The following is a 16730-nucleotide window of genomic DNA, read 5'->3' as shown; positions in this document are numbered from 1 at the left end:
CCGCCGGCTTCTCTTCGGTCCAAGCTTTCATCTTGGATGGAATGACGTGAATTGGAGAAGTGTGCTGTGTTCTGACGAGTCCACATTTGGTTTTGGAAATCATGGAAGCCCTTTCCTCAAGAGCGAAAAAAAAGAACATTTTGTTCAGCATTTGTGAAGGTATGGGGTGTGGTAGCAACATATCCGAGGAGTATTTCCGCAAGCCATATTCTGCTTGTTACAACAGTGTCGCTTCATAGTCAAAGAATGTGTACTACACTGACCTGCCAGCAGTCTGTTCTTAATTGCAGTTGTGAATTACCTGCATTTACTGCATACAATACACCTTTTTTTCCGGCATTTACAGCATAGCACACACCTTTTTTTCCGGAATCAGTGGTCTGGCTGAACAAAAAAAAAGTTGAAGTATCATCATGTGTGACGAGACTCATCTCAGTAACCAGCTGTAGAAATAATGTTTTGCTTTTTCTTTGGCTTTTCTGTTTCACGTATTTTGTGCATCCATCACAGAAGTGTGCGATGGTGAACATAGAACACGAAACAGAACTTATGGCAATGTAGCAAAGCACAAGCATAAAAAAACAACAACTAAACATGCAGTTTTAATGTGAAGAGTTTCACCGCCCAGCAATTTCACTGTGAATGTCATCACCGCGCCATGCCTCATCAGAGTTAATGGTGAGTACACAATTTGTTGCTTTTCAGTTTTGCTATATGAATGCAGTGGTTGACCTCTTTTTACAGTTGTACATAACATTAAAAAAAAAAAAAAAAAGTTCACTCGCATTCAGCACTCTCCCAAATTCATCCATCACGTCATCAAAGGGTGAGTAGATTTATTTTATTTTGTGTAATACAGTTATTCACTTCTTTGTACATTTGAGTGACGGTTAATAATGTTGAAATACTAGTTAATAAAAGTTTTATGTTGGCAACAGTTTGACCCTGTTTGTCTGCCTGATCGCACTCATATCAATATGGTTGCCTGGAACACCACCTGTGTATATTACAATACAGTACTTAATCATATATGATTTCATATATACCACTGGATGAAATAGTGAAGTTTGTGGGAAAAAAAGCAGTGTGCATTCACCACAAGATTAATTTGTACCACCCTGCTAGAAGAGTGGTTCCGACCTGCAAATTTACATTTTATACTACTGAAAGTGCGCTAACTCGTAGCCGATCGGCCACGGATGGCGCAGCAGGTCAGCAAAAAAAAAAAAAACGGGAGAGCAACAAAAGGATTGGCAGTCCACGGATTCACTTTATTAAGCCGAAAGAAAAACAATGGGCTCGGCGCCACCACGCGTTACAATAATCGCAGGCTTCCACGGCTTCAAAAACATTCACCTCCGAAAACGAAAAGGTCTAATGAGACCGTAAGTTATCAAATACCGACAAGGCATCGTCTTAACCCTCCTCAACGTCCTACCAAACCCTTCAATTTCCTTACATGAAAAAAAGAAGAAGGTCGATAAGGCTCTTAGAAGTATTCCACATCACGTTCCACTACAAGAGAATACACGGATCTGAACACGGCGACCAATAGAAAGGCATTGGATAACGTCACTTTTGAGCATTATTATATCAGTGGCTTGTGTAATATTACACAACAGCCGTTACAAAATCAATATGCCGTACAACCTCTCAGCTTGCGTAAAACCGGCTGAAATAAATACGATAAAAATTAACCCCCAAAACTCATGTTTGAATACTATTACTTTTTATTTATTTAACCTGGTGGTCTCATTGCATCCGCCTGCTCTTTTCTGCAGACCTTAACGAGCAGCATTAAAACATAAAAAACAAAAGTTTCACATTTTTAAACGTCAGGGAAAGTGCGGGGAAGCATTTATTTCCCAAGTTCTGTCCTAAAATTAATTGATAAAAAAAAAAAGGAGGACTCCCCTCATTATAATTCATTTTAATTAGTACCATGGACAGAAAATGTTGCTTCGAGTTAAATAATAACAATAATAATTGTAACGTTGTTTTTCTATAGGTTTTTCGTTCGTTCGAAATAACCTTGACACATCCAGTCATGAAATTTTTTTTGCGGGGGGGGGGGGGTTGGGGGGAATCACCTTTCTAGAGGTCCCCCTTGTGGCCAAACCGCCATAGCATATATCTATTACATAGCTCCGTTATGAGACAGTTCCCCATCCAGTCCAACCTCGAACCACCAAGAGTCAATTGCATCTCTCCACCAGCACTCGGCAAGCGGCATGGCAGACTCGCTTGGAAAACTGTGCTATGTCTCTTCTTCAAAGACGTCTCCACAAACACTCGAGGAGCGTGGCAAATGGGCCACCAAAAGCGAGTTCATCCTGTCAGTGGCTGGCGCAATTATTGGACTTGGGAATGTTTGGAGGTTTCCATACTTATGCTACAAGAACGGCGGTGGTAAGATGTACTGTTTGTTTGTTTGTTTGTTTGTTTGTTTGCTTGTTTGTAATCCTGTAGTATAACGCCTATAGTGCACTATCCGTGCGCCTTTTTGGACCGCATTGTGTTGCTTTGGCTTCACTGTATTTTATTTATTGTGATGCGCGCGCGAGTTTTTCTCAATGGGGAAAGTTTATCCCGCTTTTAGTCAGCCGAACAATGCGTGAGTAAAAGTAAACTATAGCCTCTGCCAAGTCCCTGGAAGCTACCCCCTGCATTACTAATCTTCCCCGTGTCCCCTCTACTTCACATTTGATGCAAAATGCATTTGACAGCTTGTAAAAGACAAAGAAAATAACGTGCCACACGTGCAAAAAGTCACATTCTTGGCTGGACCCCCACTTTTTAATCCCATACAAAAGATTTGCTATCCTGTAACGTGAGAAGTAATTGTGTTTTCACGCACACAAAAACTTGTCCACCAAACGGTAACTGAGCTGATTTAACTTTTTGGGTTGTTGTTGTCTTGCAAAAATTCAGTTTATGTACAAGAGGTGAGTTGTAATAGTTTGTGTGTGTGTGTATATATATATATATATATATATATATATATATATATATATATACACATTAGTGAGGCGTGCGGCGTAGCAACAGCAGATGCACATGCCTCTTTGACGGACATGAGCGTTCTTTATGATGTGTCAACAACTGACCATTTACTACCCCTTGAGATGGGGATAAATTATCAGTTGTTGCCATCGAAAACTGTAGTAATGAAAGTAGACTACACGCGTATTCATCTATTTTTGTCGATAAGGTTGAAGGCATGCAATACTGGCTGTTACATCAATGACTTGCTGTTAAATCATTTGATGTATGCAGATGATTTGGTGGTTTTTAGTCCAAGTACTGCTGGGTTGCAACAATTGCTTAACACCTCTGCGCATGCTCCGGCTTGGAGCGTGACATCAAGTACAATGCAGCTAAAAGTATAGTCATGATAATGTAGAACAAGAGGGGACAAAAGTATATTTCCTGTCTTTTACCTGGCTAATATTGTGCTTGAAATGTGCTCACAATGAAAATGAGGGTTGGCAACCCCCCCCCCCCCCCCCCAAAAAAAAACAAAACTTTTTTTTTTATGTTGACCTCGAGGAATATGAAATCAGATGAAAAATCCACCTGTTTTAGGGGGCGGCCATTTTACCACTCGATTGAAAATGACAACACAGTCAGGTAACGATCAATCACGGTTCACCTATTTTCTGAGTTTGGTCATGTGACGTTCACAAACTGAGTCTTGATTGGTCGTTACCTAAGCCCTGTGCAACTGCGATGTCGTTTTTAATTAACAGCAAATGGCCGCCCTCTAAAATAGGTGGATTTTTCAGCTGATTTCATATTCCTCGAGTTCAACGTAAAAAAAAAAAAGTTTTGTTTTTTTGTTTTTGTTTTTGTTTTTGTTTCATTAGTTTTTCTGTCTGCGCATCTAGCCTTTTTTTTTAACGCATCAGAATTTCCACACTTCTTCCTATCCACACTTATTACACACCCACCCACCCAGTGGCATGCCACGTGAAGGAGAGATTTCACAGCACCCCCCCCCCCACCACCACAGTTGATGCAAAAATATCAATGGGCAATGAAATGTGTCTTAAGTGCAATATGATGTTTAACCTTCATTGGGATTAACAACTTCTGATGTGTGTAAGAGGAAAAGTGCCTAAAGACCTTGTCAAATAAATTCAGCAATTGTTTTTAAACACATCCATCCATTCATTATCTGAACCGCTCATCCATAATTACATATCCCGGGCTGCAGGGTGGATGTGTGGTTAAGTTTTCAGGAAAAACAAGTTGCAGAAAACATCTCCGCCTGCTGATTCTTTATACCTTGGCTTGCAGGAGCATTCTTCGTTCCATATGTCCTGTTCCTTGGGACTTGTGGTATCCCTCTATTTGTTTTGGAGACAGCTCTGGGCCAGTACACCAGTCGAGGGGGAATCATGTGCTGGAGGAAGATCTGCCCCTTGTTTGAAGGCAAATGACCTTTTCCACTCCAAAAAAACATGAGAAGAAAAAGACAGAGGAAAGCATTTTAACATACGTTGTTATTTTCAGGCATCGGATACGCCGGTCAACTCATCCTTTTCTATGGATGCATCAGCTACATGGTCATTTTAGCTTGGGCCTTTCTCTACCTGTTCTCGTCTTTCTCCAGAGTGATGCCATGGGCAACATGTGATAACGCATGGAACACAGGTAGTGAAATTGGCCTCATCTGCATTGTTTCATTGTGTTGGAGTGCTGATAAAAATGGAAGGTCTGTCTTAACAATATGTTCATATTTCAGACTCTTGCGTCGTATTGAGCAACTATAGTGCCAATTGGACTTCCAACATGAACAAATCGTCCTCTGTTGTAGAATTTTGGCGGTAAGTGTGTCGATATATTTTTTTTAGATTATTTGGCCTGTAAGAGACATGAATGTCAGCCCAAATATGATGAACTCATTCACCGCCATTGACAACTATAGACGTCAAAAATTCATGTGAACTTTTTCTATTAGTTTAACGGGTTTTTTCCATTTCATTTTTAATGAAAACCTAGAATTTTGGGGGGATTTATTTACAACAGATATCAAATTTGTGATTAATCGTGAGTCAACCATTGAAGTCACGGATTAATTACGATTACAAATTTTAATTGTCTGACGCCCCTTATTTTTAAGATTTTTTTTTAAATTAGGGGCATCAGGCGATTACATTTTTTAATTGTGATTAATCACATGACTTCACTAGTTAACTAACGATTAATCACAAATGTTATATCTGTTCTGAATGTACAATAAAAAAAAATCTAGCTAAATTCTATACTTTTGTTAGCAAAAGTGGAAAAAAATGTTAAACTAATAGAAATAGTTCAAATGAATTTTTGACGTCTATAGCCGTCAATGGCAGCGAATGAGTTAAGCATGGCTACCCACCATAGAATATTATTCTATTCCTACCTAACACTTCATTGGTGCTTACAGACGACGCGTGCTAAACATATCTCCTGGCATCGAGGTCTTGGGAAAAATCCAATGGGAGCTTTCTTTGTGCCTTCTTCTTGCTTGGGTCATCTGCTACTTTTGTGTCTGGAAGGGGGTGCGATCCACCGGGAAGGTAAGAAAGACAGAACACTACGAATATTGACCAACATTCAATCCCTGGTGTTTTTACAGCACAGCCTCTAAAGTCGAATACAATCTCCTCTGTGAGAGAGTGGACTTAGCAGTAGTTCTAAAGTCAAAGATAGGTAGTCAATAATAATAATCATAATTTGTGTCTAAATTCTCACCTGACTTGGAAGCACACTGTCTCCTTACAACTGTCGTGGCCTGCGCTTGGGGCGGAGTGCAGAGGCAATAGCTCGCTGGGTTGCTGTGGAGCACCTGTTGAGTCAACGTGACGTGCTGGGTTTGCGAGAGACATTTTTGACTAAGCAGGACTTGGAAGGTTTGGATTCAGTAAATCAGAACTTTCATGGGACTGGAGAGTCTTGTGTGGACATCGGGGATGGGATACACTGCAAAAACTAAAATCTTAAGTAAGATATCATTTCTTAAATTTAACCTAAATTTGTTTATTTTGATTTGACAAGTTTTTTTTTTCTTTTTTTTTACTTAAAATGAAATTGTCAGGCAAGATTATTGTGCTTATTTTAAAATACTTATTACTTAACTCATTCACTGCCATCGACGTCAAAAAATAATTTGAATTATTTCTATTAGTTTAACATTTTTCCCACTTTTGTTAACAAGAGTATGAAAACCTAAAACAAAAAATTGTACATTTAGAACAGATATAAAATTTGTGATTAATCTTGAGTTAACTAGTGAAGTCATGCAATTAATTACGAAAAATTTTAATCGCCTGCACCCCTCATTTTTAATCATTTTCTTCTTCTTTTTTTAAAGTATTTTTTTAAATAATCTTTTCTTTTTTTTTTAAAGAAAAAGAAAATATAAAAAATTAGGGGTGTCAGGCGATTACATTTTTTAATCCTAATTAATGCCATAACTTCAATAGTTAACTCACGATTAATCACAAACTTTATATCTGTTCTAAATGTACAATAAATAAAAATCTAGGTTTTCATACTCTTATTAACAAAAGTGGGAAAAAATGTTAAACAATAGAAATAGTTCAAATGAATTTTTGACGTCTATAGCCGTCAATGGCAGTGAATGAGTTTATTACCTTATTTGATCAAGCAGTCTTGGCATTGAGTGTTAACAGCCAGTTTTAAGTAATGTGAGGATTAAAACAAGCATTTGCCACATTTTAAGATGACAACTAACCAACATCAAAGGCCCTAAACTGGGGTTTCATCAATTGTCCTATCTTAATAGGCTTGCATTTATAAATTAGTTTGTTCAGGATAATACTTTTTTTGTTTAATGTGTTTATTATTGGTGATTTGAATTCAGATATTGCAGACACGACATCAGTCATTGCTAATGACTTGCACCAGTTTTGTGAGGATAATGGTTTTATACTGTCAACTAATGCCTTCTTATATAATATTGGTCAGATCCTTTACTTGGGTCAAAAAAATTGGTCATTTTTTTTGTAAAACAACTCAAAAAGTTGGGTCAAATTGACCCATAAAGTGGATCGGTCCATTTTTGATCCATAACTGGGTTACTTTTGACCCAACTGTTTTTCGAGTTTGTGTAGGGATATGTTGTCAAAGTGTCGCTAAAGTCAAGTGAATCTTTTCAAAAAGTAAAACATAAAAAGAACGGACGGCCAGGATGGAATGCACATGTGGCCAAATATTTTCCAAAAGCTTCTCAGGAGTGGTTTCTGGCAGGAAAACCGAGGGATGGGCCAGTATATGAACAGAAACGTGTCGATAACATCTTAGAGCCAGCAATACAGTCGATTGTTCAACTGTCTTCAGCATGAGTCTTATGAATCCGTATGATGTTGACCATGCAGACGTAATTACGCCAAATGAAATCCACAAAGCAGTTACTAAACCGGTTGATAAGAAGGTATGTGGGCAGGATAGGGTTACAGCTGAACAACTAAAGTTCACAAGTGCTAGGCTCGCACCTCTGCTCTCCATCTGCCTTACAGTTTTCCTCCTTCATGGGTTCTTACCTGACCTTAATGTTGACTGCATTATTGGTTCCTGTCATAAAAGATCAAACTGGGAAGGTCGGCAATCTGACAATTATAGATCGATAGCTCTCGCCGGCTTTGTGTCAAAACTTTTGGAAACAATCCTCTTGGACAGGATATCACCATTGATCAAACCTACAGATAATTCTAAAATTCAAACGGCAAAACTCTACAGTTTTTATTAGACGCTTCTAAAGCATTTGATAGGGCGAATCACCGAAAGCTGCTAATGCGGGTTAAGTGGGGGAATGCTGTGTCTGCCCCATTAAGGGTCAGCAATGGAGTCAGGCAGGGTGGGATTTTGTCCCCAATCTTATTCAACCTGGTCATGTAAAATGGTTGTTTTGCTGGAAATTTGCTTGTGAATCATTTATTGCATGCTGACGATTTAGTTGTGTTTAGCCCGAGTTCTGCTGGCCTGCAGCAGCTTATTAACATCTGTGCAGACTATGGTGAGCTGTTTGACATCAAGTACAGCACGACTGTCTTCTTAATGTGTAACTGTATTTTTTTTTTTTTTAATCTTTGTATGTTTTATTTTTATTAAATTAAAAAAAAAAAATTTATTTAGTTTTGCTTGTTTAGTTTGTTTTTAAGAGTGAACCCTAAAGAAAAACAAAAAACAAGAGTGGACCCTGCGTCTAGAATAAAATTGAATTTAATAATAATAATGATAATGATAGTAATAATAGTATTAATAATAATAATAATAATAATAATATTTTTTTCAATGTTTTTGGAATGTCTGCATTCAGTTTTATCCCATAAACGTAAAAATTAAAAAAATAATAATAATTAAAAAAAGACAAAAAATGAACATCAATGTTTTTTTTCACAGGACAGCGACGATATACACAATTGCCCATGTACTTGATTATTGTACGTGATATTGACAGCAACTTGAATTTCAAAACAGATGTCAAGGGACTGATCTGTGAAAATAAAAAATGACTTTAGGGGGGGGACACATAAAGTGATGCAGCCGGTCGGTTACGGCCCCCCCGAGCCTTGAGTTTGACACCTGTGATTAATTTCCAGCTTTCTCTTATTGAAAAACAAACAAACAAAAATACATAACAATAAAAAACTCTTAGGTTTGTATCTCATTGAGCGGCAAAGGCTCGTGAGGGTGTGCGCACGTAATGAATGCCAGGATTCGTTCAAGGTCGCAAACCGGCACAAAGATGTTCGTCACACGGTTGCTTTTGCAACCATTAAAACGGCTTGTGACCATGAAAGAACCTTGACCAAAAAAAACCACTTGTGAGCCTTCGCCGGCGCCGCTCCGTAAGATGCGTGCTTGAGTAACTTGACTATATGAAAAGAGTATAACCACGGGAGACGGGAGGTATGTATGCTAACCATGGGTGGTGGAGGAGTTATGGTCCACGTGTACCGAGGCCCGGCCAACAATTTGTCCCCCTGCTGTTTCAACGTGATGGCCTCACTCTGGGTGTGACCAAACTCTCCAGCTTGGACACAACAATAATTGTGTCGCAATTTGCCAAATGTTAGATACTGCATACAAAAAAAGTCACGACTGGATATAACGACTTTGCTGTTTAAGTTTTTATTTAAGCGGTGAGATGTTCGGGGGGTCGTCCCTGCATGACTTCTTTTGGAAATAATAACGTGAGATGGCTTCATTTTTCAGTATCCTCAAGGAGCCATAAGTATATGAGAGCTGCCAAGAATATAAGCTGCATGGATATTGTTTTGGATGTGGAAATGTGTCACACACACAACAACAAAAAAAAGCGTATGTATGTTGTATACATATAAACCTTTTCGCACTCTCATGTGACTTGGGGAAAAGTTGCGCTCGGTGGGGGGGGGGGGGGGGGCTTGGCTCCCACGTAGGGCGGGGGGGGGGGGCTTGGCTCCCACGTAACTTGAACTGCAGTTCAGAATCAGATGAGCTCAACTACAGCTAATAGGCAATGCTTCACTTCCACAAAGCTACATTTTGTGTGCCAAAGGGATCGACGGATGGAATCTGCTTTAGATAAAAGTATCCGTGTGCTTTGAGAACAGTTTGTTCGTGCTGATGCTTGTCAAAACAGGAATGGCAGACACTGGAGCTGCTCATTCACTGTCTGGGCTGAGCTGTATCAACATCAGCGGATACAAACATGGTAAACACAGGCAGAACCCCCCCCCCCTCTCCTCCCCCCTCGTTAGTCCTTGATACTGTATGTAAAACGCCTTGCTGTTGAAAGTATCAACTCGCAGATTATTGTTTTTTAAACCCTTCATTCGTCTATTTAGGCTACCTACTTCACAGCAACGTTCCCCTTCGTCATGTTAGCGGTGTTGTTTGTCAGAGGAATGAGCCTTCCCGGGGCCCTGCATGGCATCAAGTACTACCTGTACCCCAATCCCGCACGTCTCGCTGATCCACAGGTATTAAATTAAATACATTTGTTGACACTCACAAAAAAGGCACAGGCTTCATTTTCTTTATAAATGCTGCTGTACATTGGGAATAGGTGTGGATGGACGCCGGAACACAGATTTTCTATTCCTACGCCATTTGCTTGGGATGTCTTACCACACTTGGGAGCTACAACAAGTACAATAACAATTGCTACAGGTGAGCATTTTTTTTTTACATGACCACATTTTACGAAAGTTGACGAGCGCCATTCTGACAAAAAGACTGTTTGTCCTTGTGAAACCAAACACTGTTTCTTAAATGTGAAGCCACCCCCCCCACCCCCTTCCCTAAAGTCTAAACACGGTATTATTGTTAATATTGCGTTAGTGGAATATGAGTTTAATCCAGCAGTTTTTAATCACTATCAGAAGGCGGCCATTTTGCCACTTGCTGTCAAGTGAAAATGACATCACAGTTGCTCAGGTTTCCGGTAACAACCAATCACAGCTCAGCTTCAGAAGAAAAGGTCAGCTGTGATCGGTCGTTGCCTGAATGGAGGGTACTGCATGCCTAGGTGGCGCTATTGAGTGATTCTTTTTTTAAGTCATTCACTGCCATAAGTACATAAAAAAAAAAGATTATTAAAAAATTAGGGGCGACAGGCGACAATTTTTCTTGAATTGTAATTAATTGTATGACTTCACTAGTTATTTATTTATTCAATTTTTAAAGAAAAGATTAAAAAAGAAAATAAAAGATTATTAAAAAATTAGGGGTGACAGGCGTGTAATTAATCGCATGACTTCACTAGTTAACTCACGATTAATCACAATTTTTTATATCTGTTCTAAATGTACAATATTTTTTTTTCTAGGTTTTCATCCTCTTGTTAACAAAAGTGGGGAAAAATGTAACTAATATAAATAGTTAAAATGAATTTTTGACGTTTATAGCCGCCAATGGCAGTGAATGAGTTAATGTTGTTTTTTTTGTTGTTGTTGCATTTTTCAGTTGGATATCATTAGTTCCACTTTTCCTTCTAAATGAATGGACGGTACTGCATGCCTTGGTGGCGCTATTGAGTAATTTATATTTTTGCATTTTTCCATTGGATATCATTAGTTCCACTTTTCCATCTAAATGAATGGCGGGTACTTTAAGATAAAAAAAATTCCATATAAATTCAACTTGCTCAAAAATCTACGCCTCCCAGGTTCAAGTGTCCTTTTTATTCATTTATCTTTCAACTACAATTAATACTTTGTAAATTTCACAAAATGTGTCTTTCAATTTACTTCATAAGCATTCAGCTAATTAACTCGTTTCCTTTTGCAAAGATCACATACCTGATTAAAGTTATCATTTTCAATAACGTGAGACACTGTTTTGTCCGGCACAATAATTGATCAAATATGGTTATAAACTTGATTTGTACAATGCAATTATATTATTTGTCAGTGATTTAAATTTTGTGTTAATATGATTTTGTGGCCATAAAAAAGTGACTCTTTCTGATTTTCAGAGACTCCTTCTTTCTTTGCTTGCTGAACAGTGGGACCAGCTTCGTTAGTGGCTTTGCCATTTTCTCAGTTCTGGGCTACATGTCCCAAAAACAGGGTGTGGACATCGCCTCTGTAGCTGAGTCAGGTATGATCTCACCAGGCTTACATAACAAGCACAAGACTGGCAGCCTCTGTTCGAACCACATGCTGGTTTGATTTTGCAGGTCCAGGTCTTGTCTTCATTGTGTACCCACAAGCAGTGAGCCTCTTGCCATGGCCTCAAGTGTGGTCCGTGTGCTTCTTCACCATGATTATCCTGTTGGGAATCGACGGTCAGGTCAGTTGAAGCCGCTGTGAGATTCCCACGCAGTTTATTCAGACATGATCGTTTATGAAGTTGGCTGACCGCTTTGTCCTTTTATCATGTCTCAGTTTGCTGGACTTGAAAGCATCATGACCTCTATCACGGATATCTACCCTTCCCAGATCCAAAAAGGATACCGCAGAGAGCTCATTTTGTTGCTAATCACAATTTTTTGCTATCTCTTTGGCAACTTCTTGGTGTCTCAGGTAAGAATTCAGTGTACTTACTTAACTGTAATGTCATTGAGGATCTAAACATCATTTCCATAAATTATTTTTTGACTTTTTAATAGTACAACGTATTTACTAAGGATGTTTTGGTACAGTTGAATACACTGCAGCCATACACATACAAAAAAAAATCCTCATCAGGTCACTTGAAACTCAAGACACTGCCGCTTGCCAAAATCCACAGCAATATTTTCTTGCCAGGATTCCATTTTGTTTATGCGCTTCAAGTGCTGCAAGGTATTTATTTGACAGATTGGCCCTTGTGTACATGGGTAATGCAACTTCGCTGAGTTCGTATGTGACCCGAGTATCACTATGTTTGCCCCGCCCAATTAAGGTCTGTGCAACAGGGCAGCTCCTGATGTAGGAATGGGATACCATCCCACAGCAAAAATGGGACTGGGCTGGCACAAGAGTGAATACAATACCCACATGATGATTTTTGGCACATTTTGGTGGGCTTATCCACACATTTAGCAGTGTTGGTCATTCCTCAAATGCACAATACTTTATGCGTTGTCCCTTGTTCTAAAAGGGCTTTCCAGTGTTAAACTGTCACAGCCGCATTTCGTCGCTGCTAGGTGAAAAACACTTACGGCCAATTTATTCTTTTTTTGATTTAATAATTATTATTATTTTTATTTTTTTTTATGTTTTGGGGATGTCTTCATTCAGTTTCATGCCCAAAACATAAAAATAAAAAATAAAATAAAAGAGTTTTCACATTATCTGCATTCAGTTTCATCCCAAAAACATAACAATGTAAAAAAATAAGAGTAAAAAAAATGGCAAAAATGGACATTGGTGTTTTTCCACATTGTCTGCATTCAGTTTCATCCCAAAAACATAAAATGTAAAAAAAAATAAAAAATAGATAAAAATGGACATAAGTGTTTTTCACATAGACTGCATTCAGTTTGATCCCCAAAACATTTTTTTTTAATAAATAATAATAAAAAGACAAAAATGGACATAAGTGTTTTTCAGTGTTTTTAGTAGCGACGATTTTCTATTGTTAAAAGGGAGAAATAAACGGACTGAAATATCATTTACAAGCTGTTTGGATGGGTTCATAATCAGCTGTTTCTGTCCATTGTAGGCCGGCTCATACATTCTGCAGATTTTTGATCACTATGTCTGCAGTGGTCCCACTCTACTTTTGATGGCAGTCTGCCAGTCAGTGGTTATCGGATGGATTTACGGTAAGACACGGTTCATTAAGGTTAATGCCTCTCATTACTGCATGCTGTTAGCTTTATACAGTCTCCGTTTCACATGTAAAAATGTGGTAGTGATTATGGAAAGGCAGTAGTCTGTTAGAAAGTGCACATACAGTACATCCAGAAAGTGTTTCATTTTCCCCGCATATTATGTTACAGCCTCATCACAAAAAAAAGTTGTTGATGAGAAGTGCTTGGTTTCCTCCAAATATGACGCCTGATATTCAAGCCAAAGAGTTCAATCTTTGTCTCATCAGACCGGAGAATTTTCTTTCTCATGGTTTGATAGTCCTTCAGGTGTGTTTTGGCTAACTCCCGGTGGGCCGCTGTGTGCCTTTTACTTCCGCCTGGCCACTTTACCATACAGGCATGAGTGCTGTTGAGATGGCTGTCCTTCTACAACACATGTGTCAAAATCAAGGCCCCGGGGCCAGATCTGGCCCACTACATCATTTGATGTGGGCCGTGAAGAAAATCATGTGTCAACTTCTCTGATCTTTGCTAAAAGCTTTACTGAAATTTACAGTAACTTGAACAATAGTTGAACTAGGGGTGTCAAAATTAGTGCGTTAATTTTGAGTTAATTTAAAGTTCAAAATTCAAAATTTTTAACACACGATTCCACGTCAACATTTAGCAGTAATAAATGTAACTGGCTGACTGGGGTCAAGTTATATTTGATCATTTAAAACATTTGCAGAATTTCACAAGTTATTTCATGTTAAAAATTAGATAGCTCTTAATATGAAAAGAAAACTTCACTGAGCTGTTACCAATGTCTTACAAATGCAATTATGCCATCTGCTGGCAGAAAAATGACCTCAACACAAATCAATATCACACTTGTTTTTTACAGTACAGTACATCTTTGTAATTTTAACTCAATTTTATGAACTATTATGAAATTACTGTATCAATGACTAAAAAAATGCAGCCACATTTGTATTTAACATTTTTGCCACTTTTATGTTAACAAGAGTATGAAAACGTGTTGTACATTTTTATTTGTGTAGATTATTATTTTTTTTGGGGGGGGTACCTATAGGCCACAACTCATTGTTTTGGATCCCAGTTGTGCACCCAATAGCTTCAAAGGACCAATAATCAATAATACTGTAAATTCCACACTATTAACATAATTCTTAACCATCAATTATCTATTATTATATTATTATTCGCTATCATTATTTCATTATACAGTATTATTATATTATTTAAGTATTTTATCACATGTTTCTCTGAGGCGTAGGCTTCCATCATTTTATTTCTCTTACTATGCAGATGACAAATATGCTGCCAGATAAAAATAACCAAAGGATCTATTACGCTATGCCAACCTCGTACTGCTATATTAAAAATAGAGTTTGGATCACGCCGTATGTCGCAATATCAGACGGGGCAGCACATTAAACGTGTTTATGTCGTTTTAGGTGCTGATCGCTTCAGTGACAACATTGAGGATATGATCGGATACAAACCTCTGTCGCTGATTAAGTACTGCTGGCTCTACACCACGCCTGTTATATGCAGCGTAAGCGCGGCAAGCATCACATTTGCACGCGTTGAACCGTGCGCATTTCACGCATCGTTTCCTTTTGCAGGGGACGCTCGTGTTTTTGTTGCTGAAATACACACCGCTCAAGTTCAACAACACCTATGTGTATCCTTGGTGGGCGTACTGGATTGGCTGGTTCCTTGCTTTGTCGTCACTCTTTCTGATTCCCTTCACCATGATCTGCAAAGTGGCCAAAGGAAAAGGAACTCTCTGGCAGGTCGGTGCCCCGGTGAGCCGCTATCGCCTTACGTCCTTCGTCCTAAACAAAACGCCGCGTCCTGTGTGCCCCCCTAGCGCCTGAAGACCAGCACCCAATGTTCAGACGACCTCCCGATGATGGCGAAGGAAATGGCGACTCTTCGCATTGCACTGAACGTTCACGATGATGGCAAAAAACAGTAATATTCGATAAAGTCGCATTCCTTGAATGCCTATTCTTAATACGTATATGCTGGACATACAGTGTATATGCTAGATCAGGTTGTTTACTAAAATTACATTACCAATTCGTATCTATTATATGCAGTATATACAAAAAAGATCCAAGTTCAAAAGGCGGATGCAAACTTTTCTGCGTGGACATCAATTACTCACAGGTTTTCGCTATCTGTGGCAGGTCATATTTAATTGTGATCTGGTGGAACCTCCTAATTTGAAAGCCAAACCGAGAGGGACCAGACTTAAGGGAAAGATAATGGTAGGCTTCTGAAGTCGTAAAAATAAAAAAAATTAATCAAAATTGAACAGGCTTATCTTCAAGAATTTGTGACAGGTAATATTACATAAATGATTTCTGAGGTTTCTACCACATCCTCCTCGTTCCTTAAAAAAGGTATGCAAGTGTTACTAGTAATGTTTTTGCCCACTACTGTTTGTTTGCACGCTAGTTGGACAACTTTGGCATATTAGTAGGACATGTTCTTAGTGAGGCAAAACCAGGACAAGAGTGACTAAACTGGCGCACCGGGGGAATTCCCAATGGGCCAGGCTGCTAGGGCCGCTATTCCGGCTTTTGGGTCCGTTTTGATGTCAGCAGCAAAAGTAGCCCTAGCTGTGTGTGTGCCTTCTGGTTACAACTATATTTCCAAAATATATAGGACTGACTGCACCACCAAGTCAAGCCCAAATTTGATTTGTTTTTTAGAATAATATGTTCTATGCAGCCACACTAGTCTAAATATGGTATTCTGGTTAAGATTACGGTAGCGGAATATGAGTTACGCAGCAAAATCCAGCCATTTTTATCCATCTCAGGGGGGCGGCCATTTTGCCACTTGCTGTTGGCTGAAGATGACGTCAATGTTGCTCAAGTCTCAGGTAACAACCAATCACAGCTCAGCTTCAGAAAACAGATGAGCTCTGATTGGTTGTCGCCTGAGCAACTCTGATGTCATCTTCAGTGGTCAGCAAGTGGCAAAATGGCCGCCCCCTGAGATGGATAAAAACGGCCGGATTTTGTTTCGTAACTTATATTCCAAAAATGTAATATGAATCAGAATGTCACGTTTAGACTAGTGAGGTCACATATAAGATATTATTTTCAAGAAATGTTTAAGGTTGACTAGAAACAACAGCAATGTAACTAACTATATTGCACCCTGCCTATAGGCTACTATACAAAATAACATATTAGAAAGTCACATGTGTTAAAACGTTGAGAACTAAAGTGGGCTCGTCTGAGCCATAAAACTCCAAGGTTGAAAATGAGTCCCATTGACATGTGTGCTACTAGTATACTTCTAATGAAGCACTCAATTTTAACAGAAGTTCACTTGTAGCATGCAGTTGTTAACTAGGGCATAGTTTTGCCTCACTAGTAATATGTAGTTGTCTTAATAATAGTATGCCATAGTTGTCATACTAATATGCAAAAATGTCATACAGTAGTGGAATAAAGGTTACTAGCAGACACAT

The 16730-nt window shown here is 38.8% G+C and overlaps 1 protein-coding gene across 1 annotated transcript; it reads left to right on the top strand.

Moving 5' to 3' along the window:
- The first annotated feature begins 2140 nt into the window (after window positions 1-2140).
- slc6a11a (solute carrier family 6 member 11a) lies at window positions 2141-16047 on the top strand. The gene is made up of 14 exons (XM_086088143.1): window positions 2141-2409; window positions 4300-4434; window positions 4516-4656; window positions 4748-4829; window positions 5429-5561; window positions 9837-9971; window positions 10058-10161; window positions 11468-11592; window positions 11672-11784; window positions 11880-12017; window positions 13141-13243; window positions 14692-14792; window positions 14863-15033; window positions 15111-16047. Exons 1-14 carry the CDS (start codon window positions 2232-2234, stop codon window positions 15216-15218), a joined length of 1767 nt encoding a protein of 588 aa, XP_085944269.1. The 5' UTR covers window positions 2141-2231; the 3' UTR covers window positions 15219-16047.
- Window positions 16048-16730: the final 683 nt, after the last annotated feature.

Source organism: Leptonotus elevatus, chromosome 10 (assembly GCF_054856555.1).
Source record: "Leptonotus elevatus isolate MCC_2025b chromosome 10, RoL_Lele_1.0, whole genome shotgun sequence".
Classification (NCBI taxonomy): Eukaryota; Metazoa; Chordata; class Actinopteri; order Syngnathiformes; family Syngnathidae; genus Leptonotus; species Leptonotus elevatus.
Note: the sequence above shows the minus strand (reverse complement) of the source record. Positions and strands in the feature narration are given on the sequence as shown.

What these genes read in the sequence shown, in the direction of transcription:
- slc6a11a (XM_086088143.1), top strand. Translation starts at nt 2,232, where the DNA reads ATGGCAGACTCGCTTGGAAAACTGTGCTATGTCTCTTCTTCAAAGACG. An exon ending in TCTGTTGTAGAATTTTGGCG is followed by an intron (nt 4,830 to 5,428) that starts GTAAGTGTGTCG and finishes TGGTGCTTACAG; the next exon opens with ACGACGCGTGCTAAACATAT. An exon ending in CACGTCTCGCTGATCCACAG is followed by an intron (nt 9,972 to 10,057) that starts GTATTAAATTAA and finishes CATTGGGAATAG; the next exon opens with GTGTGGATGGACGCCGGAAC.